At 41.0% G+C, this 20,797-nt stretch overlaps 1 protein-coding gene across 3 annotated transcripts in view; it reads left to right on the plus strand.

The window, feature by feature from the left end:
* Positions 1 to 20,797, plus strand: part of CNTNAP5 (contactin associated protein family member 5) — a 285,697-nt gene that overhangs the window by 15,427 nt on the left and 249,473 nt on the right. Inside the window, exon 1 of one of the 3 annotated variants that reach the window (XM_048050396.2) lies at positions 9,475 to 9,581. The exons of 1 other annotated variant lie outside the window; for it this stretch is intronic. In XM_048050396.2, the coding sequence (XP_047906353.2) occupies positions 9,500 to 9,581 (82 nt within the window). In that variant the 5' untranslated portion in view covers positions 9,475 to 9,499. Of the gene's footprint in view, positions 1 to 9,474; positions 9,582 to 20,797 lie in introns of those variants that run through there. One more of the 3 variants, XM_013178329.3, reaches the window with a different exon arrangement.

Raw genomic sequence — 20,797 nt, forward strand, 5'->3', positions numbered from 1 at the left:
CTCTTGCATGCAATCCATTTGGAGTATTTCTCTAATTGTGACTTTCTAATATTTCTCTCTTAATCACAGAATCATAGAATGGCTTGGGTTGGAAGGGACCTTAAAGATCATCTAGTTCCAAACCCCCTGCCATATGCAGGGATGCCACCCACTAGATCAGGTTTGCCAGTCTGGCCTTGAACACCTGCAGGGATGGGGTATCCACAACCTCTCTGGTCAACCTGTTACAGTGTCTCACCACCTTCTGACTGAAGAATTTCTTCCGAACAACTAATTTAAATCTCCCCTCTTTCAGTTTAAAACCATTCCCCCTTGTCCTATCATTATCTACACGAGTAAAGAGTCCCTCTCCATCCTTTTTATAAGAACCCTCTAAGTACTGAAAGGCCGCAATGAGGTCTCCCCAGAACCTTCTCTTCTCCAGGCTGAACATCCCCAGCTCTCTCAGCCTTTCTTCATAGGAGAGGTGCTCCATCCCTCTGATCAACTTTGTGGCCCTTCTCTGGACCCGCTCTAACAGCTCCACATCCTTCTTTTGCTGGGGGCTGCAAACCTGGGCAAAGTACTCCAAGTGGGGCCTCACAAGGGCAAAGTAGAGGGGGACAATCACCTCCCTTGACCCGATGGCCATGTCTCTCTTGATGCAGCCCAGGATATGGTTGGCCTCCTGGGCTGCAAGCACACGCTGCTGGCTCACGTTGAGCTTCTCATCCACCAGAACCCCCAAATCCCTCTCCACAGGGTTGCTCTCAATGAGTTCTTCTCCCAGTCTGTACTCATGCCTAGGATTGCCCCAGCTCAGGTGCAGCACCCTGCACTTGGACTTGTTGAACCTCATTCAGTTCATGTGGGCCCAGTTCTCAAGCTTATCCAGGTCCCTTTGGATGGCATCCCTTCCTTCTGTTGTATCAACTGCACCACTCAGCTTGGTGTCATCTGCAAACTTGCTGAGGATGCACTCAATCCCATCATCCATGCCATTGATGACAATATTGAAAGCACCGGTCCCAAGATGGACTCATGAGGGACACCGCTTGTCACCAGCCTCCATCTGGACATAGAACCATTTACCGCTACTCTCTGGATGTGTCCATCAAGCCAATTCCTTATCCACCAAATGGCCCACCCTTCACAACCATCTCTCTCCAATTTAGAAATCAGGATGTCATGTGGGACCATGTCAAAAGCCTTACAGAAGTCCAGGTAGATGATATCAGTCGGTCTTCCCTTGTCAACTGATGCAGTCACTCCATCGTAGAAGGCCACCAGATTGGTCAGGCATGATTTGCCCTTGGTGAAGCCATGTGGCTGTCTTGGATCACCTCCTGGTCTCGCATGTGCCTTTACATTGCTTCCAGGAAGATCTGTTCCATGATCTTGCCAGGCACGGAGGTGAGGCTCACCAGTCTGTAGTTCTCCAGGTCTTCCTTTCTACCCTTTTAAAAAATGTGAGTGATGTTTCCCTTTTTCCAGTCACCGGGTACTTTGACTGCCATGACTTTTCAAATATGATGGAGAGTGGCTTGGCAGCTAAATCAGCCAGTTTCCTCGGGAGCCTGGAATAGATGGTCACCAGGCCCCACAGACTTGTAGCTGTTCAGTTGCACCAGGAGGTCCCGAACCTGCTCTTCACTTATAGTGGGAGGGACTCTGTTCCCCCAGCCCCTGCCTAGAGGTTCAGGGACTCGAGAGATGTGGGAAGCCTGACTGCCAGTGAAGACTGCGGCAAAGAAGTTAAGTACCTCAGCCTTCTCCATGGCTGTTGTTACCAGCCCTCCATCTACATTTTTCAGAGGTGGTACGCTCTCCTTAGTCTTTCTTTTCTGGCCAATGTATCTGTAGAATCCCTTTTTGTTATTTTTTGCATCCCTCGCCAAGTTTAGCTCTGTCAGTGCCTTGGCTTTCCTGATCCCATCCCTGCATGTCTGGACAGCATTTCTATACTCTTCCTAGGGCACGTGGCCCTGTTTCTACTGCCTGTGCAGTTCCTTCTTTTGCCTAAGTTTGATGAGGAGGTCATTGCTCAGCCATAAGTTTCCTGCCTTCCCTGCTTGATTTATTGCACATGGAGATGGAGAGCTCCTGCGCTCTAAGAAGAATATCCGTAAAGAGTTGCCAGCTCTGATCAGATCCTCTGTCCCTAAGGACAGCGTCCCATGGGATCTCATCCACTAATTCTTTGAACTGTAAGTTTGCTCTTCTAAAGCTGAGGGTCCTGACTGCTCTTTGCCAGGTCCACATCCCTCAAGATCACAAACTCAACCAGGGCGCGGTCACTGCACCCCAGACTGCCTCCAGTCTTAACCTCTTTAATGAGGTCATCCACATTGGTGAGCAGAGGAGAAACGCTTCTCCTCTGGTTGGTTTGTCTAATACCTGGATGAGGAAGTTGTCCTCAATGCACTCCAGGAGTCTCCTGGATTGCTTACTGCCTGCTGTGTAGTTTTCCCAGCAGACATCCAGGTACTTGAAATCCCCCAGCAGGATGAGAGCCCATGAGCGTGAAGCTTCTTGAAGCTGGAGCAAGAAGGCTTCATCAAAAGGCTCCCCTTGTTCACGTGGCCTGTAGTAGACCCCAACCACAAGGTGCCCTTTATTGGTTGATGCTTAATTTTTACCCGCATGTTCTCCACCTGCTCATGGCTGTTTTTCAGGGGCAACTCTTCATAATCTATCCGCTTCTTAACACATAGGGCAACACCCCTACCCCTCCTTCCCTGCCTATCTCTCTGGTAAAGCTTGTAGCACTCCATTCCAGTGTTCCAGTTGTGTGATTCGTCCCACCACGTCTCCATGATAGCAATTAGATCATAGTTTTTCTAATTGCACCTTGGCTTCCAAATCCTCTTGCTTATTCCCCATGCTGCATGCATTGGTGTAGAGGCACTTCCGCTGGGCTATGGGCTGGATTACCTTTTTAGAGGAGTCATTCCCAATTCCTATGGGATGATTCACAGGTGTCTCCCCGTTGTTTTCTAGAGTACTAGCATCCACCGGTTCTTTTGCATCTCTTACTGGTACATCCCCTTCCTCCACCAAGTCTAGTTTAAAGCCCTACTAATGAGTCCAGCCAGCTTGCTGCCCAGACACTCTTGCCCCACTTTGTCAGGTGTGCCCCACCTGGTGTCAGCATTCCTGGTCTCTCAGAAAAATGCCCGAGATTGTAGAACCAAAACCCTGAGCATGGCACCAGCTACACAGCCAATCATTCACCTCATTTGGATGTTGCCTCCTCCTTGGGTGCCAGTCTCCAACTGGGAGGATTGAGGAGAACCCTACTTGTGCTCCCAATCTCAACATCTTTCCAAGGGACATAAAGTCCCTTTTGATGTTTTGTAGTTTCCTTGTTGTAACCTCATTTGTCCTTACATGAAAGAGTAGTAACTGGGGGTAGTCATGTGGTCTAACCAAGTTTGGTAACCTCTTTGTGGTGTTGCGAATGCAGGCCCCAGGCAGGCAACAAACTTCTCAAGAGAGATTGTCTGGGTGGCAAAGGAGTGCTTCAGTGCCTCCTGGAGAGGAATCTCCAGTTACCAACAGCCTTCATGTTTTTTTTCTTTTTTTTTTTTTTTTTTTTGTGGCACCAGTTCTTATATGTGTGGTTTGCTGGTCCACCTTTATACTGTTGCTCTTTCCTGAGGCTTGACCATTACCGTTGTTGTTGTTATCCTCTCATTTTTTGAGACTCAGAGCATCATATCTATTGCATAGGGACACTGTGGGGGCACGGGGGAAGATTCCTCCTTCTACTCCGAGCAGAGACGAGGGTTCAGCTTCCCTTGTCTTGTGAGTCCATCACCTGTGACAATTCAAGGTCGGAGGCTCCCTTACCGCTCCCTTACCACTCCCTTGTGAGGACTTAAGGCAGGGCTGTTGCTCAGCCTGTGCCAGCGCTTGATACAATGCATCAATCTCTCACTCAAGATTCCTGGATGCTTCGCAGCCTGTTGAGCTCCTCTCACAAGACAGCAACTTGCTCAAAAAGCTCATCCACTTGCACCCACAACACCCAATTCTGCCTTTGGGCCCTAGGGCACCTTCCAGATTCTAGAGTTCCCCACAGCCGGGGGTCTGGGAAGCTATTTCGGTCCTCAGGGGCTCTGTCTGCCTGTAGGCATCTGCTATGGGTGGTCCTGGCCCCTTCGTCTAGGTTTTGGTCTCAGCCTGGCACGTGCGGCGGGCGGACGCCATTTTTACTTCAGTATCAGCCTGCTCATCGTCACTACAGGGACAGAGGGGCCACCTCCCGCCCTTCTAGACACGCTGCCACGCCACGGCCTGCTCGCCGCGCTGCGGGCCGCTTGTGCTCTCTGGGGGCCGCCTTTGTACGTGAGGGGGGAACGGCCACCGCTCCCGGCTCCGCCCCAGCCCCGTCAGCCGGTCCCGCGAGGCCTGCGGGCTGCCTCGAGCGGCCTCGACGCGGGAAACGCTTCGCACGTCGCGTTTGCCCCCCTGCCCTACAGCCGATCGCCTCAGCTAGCCAGTGGTGGCTAGTAAGGCCCTCATGCTTTGCAATACCAGGGAAAAGACATCGTGGTTAGCTAAGGGAATCTGCTTTGATTAAACTCTCCCCGTTCCGCCACACAATTCATACATAGGGCGTTTTCTGGGGTGTGAGGGGCAGATTCTTTGTACATATTATGCCCTATTTTAAGAATACCAAAGAAATTGTGTAGGAAAGCACAGGCTCAATGTTTATTTCATCTTGCTTCATAGTTAACCTTACACCTTCTGACCAGAAAAAGCAGGGTGCTCTTAAGAGGTCTCAGAGGAAAGATCAGATCCAGAAGGACCTTTGTGCAGGGCATGGGCTCTGATACATCTCTGCCTTCCCTGCTGCCATTTAGTCCATTCTCTCTCAGTTTTCAATTTGTCTTAAGGCCCACTACTTCTGTTGCTGATGTTCAGCCCTCTGATTCAATGACTGATCCTTAAGTTAAATGGTGAACTGCTTTTCCTCCCATAATCCCTTTAATTCTCATCACTTTTTAGGTGCACTAACATTGTGCACTGTGTCCTTCAGGCTTACCACAATAGGCTCCCTGAAGTTCAGCCTGAGGCTGAATCTTGTTACCTCAAGAGTAAATACTGTTTTCAGCCTCTCCGTGTTGTGCTGAGAGATACGGTCCTGCCCCCCTAGTATCAGAGGTAGTTGATAAGATGGGAGGTGTTGATTTATGGTGAAGTCTACATAAAGGAGAAAGAAGTGATCTGAGCATCTTTTGATATAACAATAATAATGAAAACCACCAGCAATACTACTTATTTCAGGAAAATCCCCTTCCAAACAAAGAGTCACAACCTCTATTTAGAAGAAGGAAAATATACAGTTTTATCTGAAACTGCAGATCAGGTTTGCTTATCTTCAGGCTAAATGAGCAGCTCTGAGTGAGGAAGCAGAGTCTGCTTTATCTGCTTCAATCTAGCACCCATCTACTATATCCATCGCTTATCTGGCTATGGAAAGTCCTTTTTTCTAAGCCATGAGGTCCAAAATCCTGTAAAACCTGATGTTCAAAGTTAATTTGCCTTCAAGTGCCTTTGTATTTGCTCAATGGTATACACATATGTGAGTGTGTGACTGTGTGTGTATATATATACATAAAGAATATATAATGATATATATACTTGTACATATTTATGAAGTGTAGGTAATTACTTATGTGGTAGCTTTCAGGTGCTTGTGTTCCAAAAAAAAAAAAAAAAGTACAAAGCTAATAGAATACAATGTGCTTCTCTGGAGACAGGAGAGTTTCTTTATGTCTCTTCTACTGCTTCTTTATGAAGCAGAGCCTGGGCCTTTCTGTGGGACTTGCTACATGTAGTATCTCATATGAAAATAAATTCAGATGCTGGGTTTTAAATTCATGGGATTAGAATGTTGTAAAAGATTTTGCAGTTAAATCTAAGACATGAATTAGCTATCTACGTTTTTTTTTTCTGTCTGTGAAAAATATATGGTTGTCTTATGTGGTAAGATTTTAAATTACTGCATTTAGAGTGCCAGCTGGACAACGACACGATTAAGAAAAAAAGATTGCTGGTGTGGCCTTGATCAAATTACCAAGTTGCTCTATGCCCCACTTCCTTTTGGAACTTCCTGCATGGTTTTTAGAAGTAAGGGGAGTAAAGGTAGTGCTTTAATCACATTTCCGCACGCACACACACACATACACACTCCTTAAAATGCTGACTCAGTCAAGCCACACAAGATTTGTCAGGGAATATTTTAACATAATATAAAAGTTATTAATGCTATTGAACTAATATTTTCATGTTTCCTATTCTAATGATCTGAATGAAAATCTTATTTTGCAAACTTTTTTTTATTATTTCAATTCGTATTGTTTTAGAGTGGAGTGGGAGGAGAACAGATGGACAACAAACACATGTTCAAGATTAAAATTTTCACAAGATAGAATTTTCACATGGCCTTTTGGATCTCCTTAAAAGTAACCTGATTCTTTTATACAATATGCAGCTTTTTTTTTTCTTTTTTAAAGGAGGCTTCTTTTTTTCTTTTTAATGCAAAATAGTAGTGTAAACATGAGTATATGAATCAGATTTCTGCTAATGGAGCATGTTTATAAATATGTAATTGTCTATAATACAATCAAGGTTTATTATTAAGGAAAATGAACAGACAGAAAAATTCAAAAATTCACATTTTTTCCTGTCTGCACGATGAGAAAGTAGTTGCTACACTGGAACAGTGAAAATACAATATAAAACCAGCAGACTTGCATGAATATTCATAAGCACACACATGCCTACATCAACACATTGACACACTGTGCCTCAAAGAACAAGCAAGAGCCTCGAACCAACACTTCAGAGACACTGTGCCAGAGCCCTTCCTTGTGCTATACCCGTATACATATTGGTTGTAAATATCCTATGGCTTACTTTGCTTGTTCTTGTTGGCAAACACAGGGCTAAAGTGAAATGATCCGCAACTACCCTCATGTCTCTCTCATGCTTGCTTTTCTGCCTTTATATACAGTATCTTATTTTTCATCCCTAATCTCATTGCCTTGCATTCTCTACAGGGAGCTGCACAAGAATCCTCTGCCAATAAGAGAAATCATCTTGCATTATTTTGATTTTTGAGTGTAGTGTCTTCTCCAGTGGTTTGTGTGCATGTGTGTCATCATAGTACCACAGTATGAATTGGGGAATACTTCTCAATTGGTATCAGTAATGTTACTGCCATAATCTCTCCCCCTGGTTGTTTCCAGTTCTGTATTGTGTGTCTTGGCAGATTGACCATGCAAGGGATGACTCAAAGTGTGATATTTGGCCAGTGATGGCTTCTTTCGTTGCATTTCTGACAAGGAGAAAACAGCATGGTGGTAGGATTTCCAGAACTTTTCTTCTGCTAAGTGAGCTGGCCAAACAGAAATCACGGAGTATCTCAACTGTTTGCCATTTGAATTACAGAAGTGAACTGGTATGAATATTTTTCCCCATATCCTATTTAAGCTCTGTCTTTAGTATTTTAGCATGAAACTCAAACTAAAACTTCAATAGCTCTTGAGGTCTGGGGGGGGAAGAAAAAAAAAAAAAGAGAGATTAACAGATAATTAATGTTAGAATAAAGCGTGCAGAGCTGTAGGTCCAGGAGATGTTACTGTGGAGATAGGTCCTAACTTCAGACTCTGTGGCTGGAGCTTGTTACCCACAGCATGAGGACTCCCAGAGCAATATTCACCCCATTAAAGAACTGAGGAGGATGAAGGTTGCATGTAAATGTTGCTTGAAAACAAAATGTGAATTTGTGATGACTCCTTGACGATAACTATTTCAGGCAGAGGTAAATGGAGATGTGAAAGAGGGGGGAGAGGTGGCTTAAAACCCACTTTTTCCCTTTCATAGGGACATAGACTCCAAAAGCCATTAACAGAGGGAATATATGCAGAGAAAAAGCTGCAGAGCAGTAATTATTTCTGCAATGCACAGAGTCCCACTGGAGAAATAGGTTAGGCATGTCTTGACGTATTTTTATATGCAAAGGTTTGATAGAATGGAATGAAAAGTTTTGTTACTGAGAAATGAGTTTGATTGTTAATAAAAAGAAGACTTTTCATTTAGTTTTATTTTTAGTTCAAAGAGCCAAACAGTTAGGCTTTCTCTTCTCCCTCCCTTTATTTCCTTGCTTTCCCTCCCTTCACTTTTTCATTTCTTATATTTGTAATTTTCTTAAAGCTGGAGTAGTTTAAAAAGAAAAAAAGTCCCTCCATTTAGAGGGAGAGAAATAGAGAAGCAGGAAGGAAAGACTTGATTATTGTTCTTCACTTCAAAACCTGTTTCAATTTTTAAAATAAAAATGAAAATTTCAATTCAAATGGAAATGTACCATTCAAAAACTTGGGGAAAGAAGCATTTTTTTTTTCTTCTCCTCCTCTATTCTTTAACATTTATTTTACTTTCTCTGTAATGCATATCATGCTAGGAGTCTCTGCCACTTAGCCTGCTAATAGCCATGGACTTGAGCCCCTTTTATCAGACAGTGGATTCAGTCTTGTATCAGCAAAGTGACTGGAAATTTGTCAGCATCATTTTAGCATGCTGGCTTGATCAGGTGATGCTATAGAGATTCCTTTTGCTTCTCAGCATTATCTTTCATGTCTTGCAATTTGTGCTATTCATACAAATTGCTTCCAACAATGGTATTCAAAGCCAAATTTAAACATACCACTAAACTATGAGAACAGAGAACATAACAAGCTACAATGAAATCCAAGAACTATTGGATCATGTGATCACCTCCAGCTTAGAAATACCTAATGAATGGTAAATGCATTTCAGTTCAGCTAAATGTTGAATAATGAGCCCAGAAACAATGATGAAAGAAAGCTGATCTGATGAAGGGGTGGTAGCACAGTAAGTGAGGAGTAAATGTGGGAGTTATTAAAGGCATGTCTCCTAAAACTTTGGAGCAACGATTGAGGCTTGCTGCAAAGTAATAACTTAGGCAAAAGAAATATGCAGCCAGAAGAACACAAACCACAGGATAGAAGATGTTTACTTGTACTTCTGTTGTGGTGAACTGAGACAAATTCCATTTGTAAACTGAAAAAATAACCTAAGTGTGCAGCACAGGTTAGCTCACATTTTACCTCACTGATTTTATCTAAATCATTAGGGAGAAGGGGAGCTGTCAATCAGCATAATGAACAGTTACAACACTTTCCTTGGGAGGGAGAGTAGGATCATCATAAACTGGGGGCTAAGTGGGTCTCCAGGTAGCTCATAACCCTCCAATTAGTACAACTTATGTGCACTGCTTGATATGGAACAGTGTGGGTTGCTGCTCAGTCTCCCGCTGTTGCTCCCAGCTCAATTTGGGTACTATTCCACTTACCCCCTTTTTCCAATTAAGTGGTGTGGGCAACACCTGTGTTTCCCATCTTCAGAGCCTGGCTCTCTCCCAGTAGGGATTTTCCTTTCCTGCCACCCAGAGCCTGTTAATCTCCTCCCAGCACTGATAAACAGAGGCATGCGTCCAGGTAGGGAAGTGCTTCTGGATCCAAACGCTGAAGGACAGCTCTCCCTTCCAGCATATGAGAAGCCTCCAGCAGGTTAGAGACTGGTCTATCACTTGTCGTACAGCAGGCTAGAAAAGCTGCGGGGAAAGGGTAATTAGCTTCCCTGCCTGTTGACAAGTTAAAAAATCATTTTGGGCAATGTTCATATTGAGATGGTTTAATTAATGCACTTGCTTCAGTTTCATTGAAATGGTCTGGCTCCCAACATACCGTATCATATTCTTTTCTCTGAATATGGATTCCATTTCTGTCCCCATTTCTTATTTTCTCCTTTCTCTTCCTTTCTCCCCACACTGGGGAAAAATAAGAAACTTATGAGTCAGTGGAACATTTTGATGTTTCCATCTGGGATGAGCTGTAGTCAATTTTTAAAAATATTTCATTGTTCAAATAGGAGCTTTTTTCCTTAGGTTCTTTCTAAACAAAATTTAATTAAAACTAGTATTTCTGTGAAAGTCTTTGATTACTAAACGGCCAGTGGAAACATTTTCCACGGGTAAAGAAATTTTTGACTAGCTTTAGATGCTTTCGTTACAGCTTTCTTCACTGAAGCATTTTCAGTTAGACAAAGTCTTTTCAGTTGTGGTAAAAGTCAGACGTGTCACCACAACTGAATGTGGTCTGCGCTGCTGAACACTGCACAGTTGAGAGCAATTCAGCAGATGCAAAGTACAAACATATCAACACTTGACATTCATTGTTGTTTTTTCCTGTGTCTGCACAGAATACCTGCTCACAGGATCAGACCATGTGTGCTGATTCTCAGAGATTCAATCTCAAGAATACAGTGAAGGAGAATGAAGATTGGAAATTACAAGCACTGGGAGTTGATGAGGCAGTCTGAATTGTATTGGAAATGGTAGCAGGGAGGGCATAGGCAAAGAAAGGAGCATATTTGGGCAGAAAATAAATAAAAAACACACCGTGAGATTCAATGTTTGCTGTGTTTCTCTTTTTCCCTACCTCTGTTTCTGTGATACGTCTCAGAAAATTCTTCATGTAAAAACCCATTTGCTATAACGTGTGATTAATGTTCCTTCAGCCTTTCTTTCTCTGAGAAATGTGTGCATCTCCTTTCAGTCTTTTAGAGGCTTCAACATACCTTAAGTGAAGTAACATGCTCTTGGCAAGGGTTAAACAGACACCAGCAGAGTAGCACTCAGTTTGTTAACCCCGATGGGCTTCATAAGTACTTTCCTTAGAAGCCTTAAATTGAGAGAAAACCAGCTCTGTATTAGTGATCTTTTCCTTCCCTTTCTTTCACTGCAGTCTCTTGCTTGTCTTGTAAGTGAATGAACTGTGAGCAAGAAAACTGTCCACCTAAAATATAATTTGCTCTGCATGGTGCTGAATGAATAATTTATTGAGCTAACTGTTTGAGTACAGCATATCTAAGCACTTGATCAGATATCCTTGACTGCTTGCACGGGTGACAGGGAAAGCCGAATGAACTTTATACCATCGCAAAGGCTGATAGAAAAAACTAAAAGTAGTGAAACTGTTAGACCTTCTATCTCTGTGTAGTCTCTCATGTGAGCCAGGATGCAGAGAAAATGACAATACTTGGCAAAAAAATTCAATCAATCTTCCAGTAACTTCATTTCAAGCTTTTTTTTTTTTTTTTAATTTTTGGTGTCTGTTAAATAGAACACTGTTCTCTGTGTGTGGAATTGCAGGTAGTTATTGAACAAATTAAAAAAAAAGTGTGGAAACTTCTGACGTTATTTGATGTGTTATATTTATCAGTGCAGGGACAGCGTTTGTGTCAGTGATGCTGTGTATACTAAAATGCATGGCGCATAAAAATTATTGATCCTTTCAAGAAGCCCAAATGATTTTTACCTTAGCCTCAGGCTCTATTAGCAATGTGGAAAATTGAAAAGGGCTCTCAAGAAAAAACTAGCATGAGATTGAAACTGCAACTGAAGACCTGTCAAGTGGAGAGATACTTATGAATTATAATGAGCATGATCTAAAGATGACATTATCCTTTAGCAGCTTGGTTAAATCTTCCCTCCTATCATATGAATCACAAAGTCCCTTAGAACAGACAAATGCAACTGGTTTTGGGAAATGTATTTAGAAGGGGTGCACATCAACTGCAGAAGGACTTAGGGTACAATGGGCAGCAGGGATAGGGCTGGAAGTGTGCCAAAGGAAAGCCCTAAATGATAAGGCTGGCACAGGGGTCCAAGCTGGCGTCAGCAGAAATTCTCTCATATGGCTGCAGAAAGATCCTTCTTTTTTTTTTTTTTTACCCTCATACTTGTTTTTTATGTAGGCTGGGTGTTGCCTCTAAAACATTGCAGGACATTTCACTTCACCCATAAATTCATATCCCTTTAGACATCTAACTCTCATTCATATTTTTGATGGAGAAGGGACCGTTTCAGACATTGTCTGGCTTTGGTTGTGTATTGAGGTCTGTGTTGCATGTGATCTGGGGTGAAAAGAGAGTTTCCCAAATACCTTCCACAGAGAGGCACGTTAACAGATATGTTGGTAATCACTAGCAATAACAGGAAGAAAAGAATACTATTAAGGACTGGAGCTGAAGGCCACATTTGGTCCACTGGCCACTGCCTCCATGAACTGGCCTTAAACACCTCTCAACAGTATTTCAAGTCAAGGGAATTATGTTTTTTTATTATAATTTTATATAGATATTTTTCTGCATATTCAGCTCTTTCATATAACTTTTGCTTTCAAAAAAAAAAAAAAAAAGGCAGATGCCTAGAAGGAATGCACTCATATTTGATCAAACGAGTAGATTTTTTTTTTTAATTGCTCCCACGTTGGCAGAGTGGAGGAGAATTGCAGTGAACAGCAGGTTCAAAAGCACGTCGTGGATCAGAAGAATGATTCCATCAGACTTCCACCATGTACTTTGGTGCTACTAATACTGCTTTCTTGGACGTCTTCCAGGTTATATCTGTTTAGGTCTTCTGCCAAAGGAAACTATTTGGTTTTACTGTTGTCAGCACTGTGAAGACCTCTGTGGATGCACAGTGGATTTTTCTCAGCTTTCATACATTTGAGAATATACAGCAAATTGCTGGCAACGAGTTATGCAAAGCCTGAGATGCCTAGCCCTTTCTGGTTTCTACTTCAAAATCAGTATGTGAGCAGCCAATTAGAAAAAATCTTAACTTGCAAGGTCTCATGCAATCCATTGAGGCAAAATAAATCCAGAAAAAAGAGTAGCCTTTACAACCACTTCTCTGAATACATCGCAAATGCTGAGCCAGTCTTCTAGCAGAAAGAGTTTAATATCTCCTGGAGATATTTCCTCTGCCCATACCAATGCACACTTCTTTCAGGAGTAATACATGAACTCATGAAGCATCCATGTTTAGACAGGTATAAACTTAATTAATTGAAGCATGATTTATAAAAGCTTGCCGAAAGAGATGATATTACTAATTAAACTGGGATGCACTAGGATACATTACTCTAAAACAGTTTTATTTCACACCATTAAGTATCCCAGTCAAAAGTTCCCGTGATGACTGATTATAGCTGAGATTCCTGCATTGACTTTGCTTTTACGTGGCATAACAGGGTCTGACTACGTGTGTTTGCCTGGAGGTGAGACTGGGGAGAGGTTTTCTCTGTGCCTCATGTGGCTATTTGTCACTTACCTGCCAGATGGGGGCCAGTAGTCAATGCCACGCTGGAATCAAGCTGTCTGGTAGGGCTGCAGTCGGGTGCCCTGCCTGGCTCTGCCTTAGAGGGCACTGAACCTTGTAGCTGTCCCTGTATATATGAACAAAGGAGCCTAATGGTGCTCTTGGTGCACATACACAAATACAATTTATTATGAAAATAAATATTTGGGTCTGAATTTTAGAATTGGTGTCCTAGTAGGCGTGAAGAATATGAATTGCTTACTTTTCTGCTTTGTTTGAAGAGGATCTTCAAGAAAAGGTTTTGTGTGTTTGTCTGACTAGTTAGATGTTTGGGTAACAGTATTCACTCTAGCCTGTTACAATATTGAGGAAATGTAGTTGAGAACTGCCATTTATCTCTTTGCCAATACTTAGATACTTTCTTTAAGGAACCTTTCTAGGTGGCTAAGATCATATAAGCACAACTCTTTTTTCTTTTAATTATCGTAATTATTTTTTAAATTAAAGGCAAAGTTCCCACAGACTTGATAACAACGTATGTGAGATAAAACCTTTCATTTTGTTGAACTAAGAAGCTACTCTTTAAATACTGCCTGCATTCAGCGTTTTGTCCCTCGCATTACTCTTCAACCCCTAGTGAGGAGTAAGTGCTGTTGCTCTAAAACACATTGTCACCTTTTCAGAGGGTAACAGGAAACCAATCACCTATTCAGAAAGCTCAGTAAAGCATCTTCCTTAGACGTTAAATTCTATATTAGGATGTAATCTCAAGCTTGGGATGAAATGAGGTCTTCTTGCCAGGTTGCATCTTATCGCTTAGGAAGCCTTTATCAGGGTAAATGGATAGTGTTGTAATTACATTTCCGAAACCTTTCCCCAACAGAAAATTATTTTCCCCTGATTAAAAGCTGGTTCTCCTGATACATGCTTGGTGCTTGGAGCTAATTTTGAAACAGCTGCCAGCAGTTGTATCAATTCATCTTTTATTTTCAGGCCACTTTAAACCACGCTCATTTGTTAAGACGTTTTCAATTCTTACTGTGCTGCGTAAAAACAATGAAATTCTAAATCTTGGATGGATTTCATCCATTAGTTGTATGGATGATTTTCTCATGATCTGTAAAATGTGGCTTGACTGCACCGTTGAACACTACCTTGTTGTAATTCCCTTGTCCTGACTCTGTGCTGAGCCGGCTGGAGGGAAGGACAGGGACGAGCAGGTGGAGATCCTGCCGGCAAAGTACAATCATTTATCTGGAAATATCACAAGCCACCCACTAGAAGAGCAATTATCAGGCACACAGGCATGCCCTGATGGGATGACAGACTTTTTCTAGGGACCCAGAGAAGACTGTGAAAAATTCTTTTTAATGTGGAGATTGCTGAAATTTTAGTTACATGCTGGAATGACAAAGTAGGCCTGAGGAAATAACCTGTCTGTTAAGGATGATGTGGAAACATGGGGAGACTTATTAGCCACTCTTTTTTTCACTACTTTAAAAAGTTATTTGTTGTAATTTATCTGCAAACAAACAGAAGTTTGTCAGGCTGGGAACCTTTTTGGGATTCCATAGGTGTTTCAGGGAGAAGAGGTGGGCACACTGCCAGGTCCACCTCCAGGCTCACCATGGTGGGATTGTGCTGGAGCAGCTTCACCAACGCTGTGCGTGGAGACTTTGACCTTGCATGGATCTCAAAGCCTCATGGGCCAGGGTCTTTGCACAGTTTTCTGTAATCCTCCTTTGAGTTCCTGCATGTTTCATCCTGCTGTTACATCTTTTCAGTAGTCAGGATTGAACTTCTGAAAACGGGCCCTGCCCTTGTCTGTAGAGACCAGCGCAGAGGGATAGAAATGCAAACGAAGGGCTAGGGGCACAGGGGTCTGGCCCTGGTGATGGCTGTCATGCTGCTCACCGGTAATTTCCTTGTGGGAAAGAGTGCATCACAAAAATCAGCATCAGCCGTTCCCCTAGGGACACCCTTGTCATCTCGTCTTCTCTGCCAAGGTGAAGCTTTCCTCTTTGCAGCTGCAGAAATTATTTCAAGAGAAAAACTTTCTTTTAAGCAGTTTTTCCATCAATAGGTGCTGACCATGCATACACCGAGGAATGCTCAAAGCAGTGCAAAGAATCCTTCCAGAATATATTCTGGGTTTTATTTTCATGTACATTTCTGAGTCTTTACCTCTACCCACACCTATTTTTCATTCACACATCTTCTATAGTATGAATATAAACAATACATTATGAATATTCATAATAACATGAACAGGTGTATTCAGACATACTGCACTACAAAAGAAGTTACATTGCTGTATAAACATATGGAAAAAAACATATTTAGTTTACAAATATAGCAAAAGAGAAAAGGTGAGGAAATAAAAAAAACTCTGATAGATGAGCAGGAGCAGTTGTTCATATACCGATCTGGTAGACCAGCAGGTGCGTTCTGCTCTTTGTCCACAGAATCCTGTTAAATAAATGTACTTACCCATTGGTTATGATCAGTTCTTTGATGCTATTTTGTGCCCTCCTGCTATTGCTTGCTCAAATGATTATGAATCAACAGTTTATAATATACAAGGGTTGATAATCTTTTAGTTTTAAGAAGTCTGGAGACCACTGGAATAGATGTTGATGGGAGGCATGCTGAGAAATTCCCCAGCCATGGTCCAAGCTGTGCATCGTCGGAACTGTTGGATATTATCATTTCCTTTAATGTCAGAATACAGTTGTTATTCCTCACAATAGTGACAAAATGTGGTTTATGCTTTTTCATATTTTGCAATTGGCAAGTTTTATGTGAGTCATAACTGGAACCTTTTGTAATTGCTATTTGCAGTCACTTAACATGACTTCGTTGTTCAATAGAGTTCTGTGGATCTGGTAACTTATCACAGGATGGTGATAAAACATGCAGGAGAAATAATATATACATATATATATATACACACTTCTGAAGGATTAAGATAAACCTGAAGGAAATTTCAAAAAAAAAAAAAAAGAAATTAAGAAGAAAAGAAAAACACTTCCGGACTTCCATCACAGTACGCTTTTGTAGCATCTTCTTTTCTAATTAGAGATGTTCTCCCTTCAGTTGCATGCAAGATTTACTATGGACTTGACAGCTCTGCAAATTGCTTTTTAAAGTACAGCTGTTAGATTCAGTTTTGCAGATGAAAATACGGAGAAAGAAAATATTAAAGAAAAGTTTAAGCACTGTTACAATGCTAAAGAAGTTTTAGGTCAGAATGTGGGATTTAGATATGAGATCGAAGCATTGCACACGTTCTGATTCAGTGAAATTCAGCCACCAACGCATGTGGGGGGGAGGAAACTGGGTTAATAAGATTTCAGAGGTCACACTGTAAGACAAATTCCTATTTCAAGGTTACTTCTATGCCTGATCTTTCTAGTGGCTTGCTTTAAAGGTTAAGAAAGCAGAATTTTTTCAATCTGCTCCTGATGTTCCCCTGTTGCATAGCTTGACAGACATTAAATCACACATGTAAAATCCTGCAGATTTTCAGTAAGACTTAAGGGTTCTGTTCCAACTTGAACTTCTAACATGAGCAGAAGTTCTCAATAATACAAAAACCAGCATGCTCTTGGCCCTGCTCATAGCGTTTGCTTTTGTGGCTATATGAGGATCTGTATCCTTAAAAACAGATAAATAAAATAACAAGATACTTAATGCGTAGTTTTAGCTTAATGAGATGTAAAATCTTTGTAGTAGTCTTAAAAAAAAAAAGGACGCTAAAGGACATAGATGTTAACAGATGCTATGCTTTGATGCAGTTGCTCTTGAGACTCTTTTCTCCCCACTTCCTCAACATCATGCATTTCAAAACATAATGGGGGGGGGGGGGGGGGGGGGGCGAGAATTTCATGTTGAATTTTTGCTAATTTGTAAAGGCCAAAGCCTAACTAATGTACATTTCTCACTACAATGCCTTTGCAAGTTCATGGGGCTGTTCATTCGAAAGGCTCATTAGGGACCTAATCCATCTCTCATGCTGCTGTTGTAATGAAAGCAAGAATTACAAGGACAATGAGATTTTCTTCATTTAGGGAAAAGAGGTGCAGAGCTATTAAAGCTCTCACCATCCTAATTAAGTTGTGGAAAAAATATGGGTAGAATCTTCATGGCATTTACATTAATTGCACTTAGGCTGTGGCTAGTAATAACAGTTTCATTAACACAAAAGTAGTTTTGGAACAATATACAGGAAGTTTCCATTAGATGAAAGGCTACTACATTCTATATATTTATTTATTAGCTGGTTGGCCATAAAAAGGATCCTATAATGATGGCAACAAAGGTTGACTTTAGGCAAGTTCACTTGTATTTTACACAGTAGAGAATCTGAGCTCAAATGTTCCCTTTTTCTTTCTAATTTTTTGAGGGGGTGGGGGTGGGAGGGTGAGAATTCCCAAATGAAACAATGAGACAAACAGGAGTAAAGAACTGTCTTCATCATGATAAAGTTCATGGTTATGGCTCAAAAACTGATGGTTTACTCCTTCCTCTAAAACTGACAGCAGCAGATTTCATGAAAATTTTAAATTCCTGCTCAGATATATTAAGTTTTGCTTCAGTATCCACATTCATGGGCTTTGCATGTCTGTGAGTAAGGGCTTTTCAAGATCCCATCTGGGTTCCTCTGGACAAATGGGAGTGATTTATAAAGGAAACTTTAAAATGTTAAATACATATTTCATACATTACAGGTGGGTGTGAGCTGCCTCTTGATGGAGGTAGGAAGCATACTTAGTCTTTATTGCCCATTTGACATACTCATATTACAACACAGATATTAACTAACCATTTCTGTAGCTCTAAGGTAAATTAACAAATGTTGTTAATCCCCTTTTTATACAGAAGGAAATAGATTAATTGCCTTGACCCTTGCAAAAAAGGAGGGGCAGAGCCACGGACAGAATATCAGTTAATTATTCACACACAACCTTGTACCTTTTTTTTTTTCTTTTCAGTTCATCATTACCATCTAATGCACTGAACAGACATTTATAATATAAACAGCTGTGCCTTCTGGAGACACCAGCACCTTTAATTTTTTTATATATGCCCCTGGACACTGTCCTTCTCACAACTATGCAGCTGGAGGGATTTGTGAGAGTTTCACCTCATCAGGTTCAACCTATCTGGGCTCACTGAGCTTCCCTGAGCAGCACCAATTGAGTTGGGCTGAAACAGACCATAGGGGAGGAGCAAGAGCCTTTTTGCCCAGTAAAGGAGAAGTAATATCATGTTAGCAAGTAGTGACAAGTTGTCGGAACAAATGTCATCTTCAGCCAATGAGGCTTAGAGGAGGTTGTTTGCCCACACCATAGGAAACTAACTCAGTAGGTAAGATCCGTAATTCTGGAGAGCTTTGTATTTTCCATGAAACTAGTGGAAGTGGATTGTTGTCTTTTTATTTTTTATTCTTTTTTTTAATATGCATGATTGCCTCCTAGTCTTATGCATTAAAAATACATAAAGATTATATACAAGAATAAAGTTGACCCTAATTATCACACTGGCTAAATGCCTTGGGACTGTTTATCTCTGAGGAGTAATAGGTGTCCTCAGATAGTTCTGAGACCTGCTCTGAAGCACAATTCTTCTTCCCCTTCACCTGGGGTTCCTATCCAACAAACACCTGCTTTTTACCTGTTTTGCTGTAGCCAAGCAAAAAAGCATGGCCCTGCTTTGGTAAATGTTTGACTTCAGCTCATTTTTGAGGAACTTGCACATTCAAATTGTTGGGTGATAAATGTAATTCTCTTCTAATGAGTTCTTAAAAACTTCACATCACCTGTAATTAAACCTATTAACAGATACTGTTGCTGGAACACTCAGCCTATTAAGTATGAAAAGTGGCAATGCACTGAGCATCTGTTTTCATTTCTCTTCCTAGGTTTGTACTGACATAATCTCCCTGTTTGCTTCAGTAGGAGCTTGTTTGGTTTCAACTGTATTAATTCAAGTTAGTGTTCCTAGAAAGAACAGATAGTATGTTTTTAATACAGATTCATGATGGTAGAAGTGAGTTTTGGGAAGATAAAGATAGTTATTTCTGCTCCACATGTGTCCGTCTTTAAGTTCAGAGCTAGTTGTCTAATTTGAGAAGTTGTAATCGCGTTCACTAAGTTTAACCTGTACATTTTGCAAATGAGACATTCAGTGTGAGGATAGTAAAAGGTAGCCACATCTGACACTAAAAAATTACATTAAAAATGATATTAAAAAATTCTGAGTGGCTTTCAAGAAAGGCTGTGTATATAGCAATTTGATTGAGAAAAACTGTAAATACTAGTGGTAACTAGTTGCTCAGACAACACTAAAAAAGGATCTATTCTACTAGCCTCTAAAGAAGTCCCTCTTTAAATTGGGTACATGTTTACTGATATGGAGAGACTTTGAGGGGTCTTACCATCCGTTACTAATAATCTCATGGGCTTTACTTTTAAAGTACCATCAAAGGCAAGGAGAGAGATCAAACTATGCCAAATATTTCTTTTCTGTTATTTAGGTCTTTATATGTCTAATTACCTCTCTTCAGTCATTTTGATGTTATGAATTGTGTGTCTGAAGCAGCTATGCTGTGTCTGAAGCAGCTATGCTGTGTCTGGAACTGAAATAAAATTTTTCATTGAAGAAAATCCATGCAAGATGTCCCAAATCCCTTCTCTCATGATGCTCTGACTGTAAATAGACAAGTTCATTCTAGGGTTTCTGTATTTGCTTTTGGATTTCTGCTATAGACATGGAACTGCAAACCCCCTTCAACAGAGCCCGTAAGAATTTGTTTTCTGCTGCCTTTCTTCCTCTTTTATTTTTGTAGCTGGTTTTTGATATTCTGCAGCTCATATCATTTTTTAACATAAATTTAGGAAAAGGCAAAAAGTGGATACTACCAGTACTATCAATAAGGGAATAAAACAGCAAATGGGAAAAGTTATGTTCATAAATACATATCTATTTCTCATATATCTGTATATATGTAATATATAATTATCTATTAGAAATTTGTGTGTTTTAAGTGCCCTAAACTCTTGGTTAAGCACAGCATCCTGGTGCCTAGTTTAGATTCAGAACATGAGACACTGATGTCTTGAGCAATCTCAGGGAAGATTCTCTTTCCAAGTCATTCTCAGTTTTGACCCGTGTTTCTCTTATTTTGGAATCTCACAATCAATACATCCTATGCAGCATTTCAGGTTTCGAAGATAAGAAATATTTTGATGAAATTTCCAATCTTTAAATCCATGATTCTTTCTCCAGCTTTTTGTGGCATAAGAAAATGCAATACTTCTTGTTTTCCTTAGGAATTTGTATGTTATTGTGATGGGCCATTGTATGAGTAACATTGAGACAAACAAAAGACTGGCAATAAGTACCTCTAGTGTGGGAGATTCCTTTCTTCCCTAATCTCATTTCCTCTTCCCTGAATGCAGTTATTCAAGCTGCATGGAAGGGATTAAATTTATCCTTTTGATATTTTCATGTCCTACAGCAACATAATTAAGATGGTATTGCTATGTTCATGGTTTGTTCAGTGGAAAATCCACCATGATCTTGAACAATATGTTATGTGTGGGTAGACTTCATTCA

Source organism: Anser cygnoides, chromosome 6, assembly GCF_040182565.1.
Source record: "Anser cygnoides isolate HZ-2024a breed goose chromosome 6, Taihu_goose_T2T_genome, whole genome shotgun sequence".
NCBI classification, from domain to species: domain Eukaryota; kingdom Metazoa; phylum Chordata; class Aves; order Anseriformes; family Anatidae; genus Anser; species Anser cygnoides.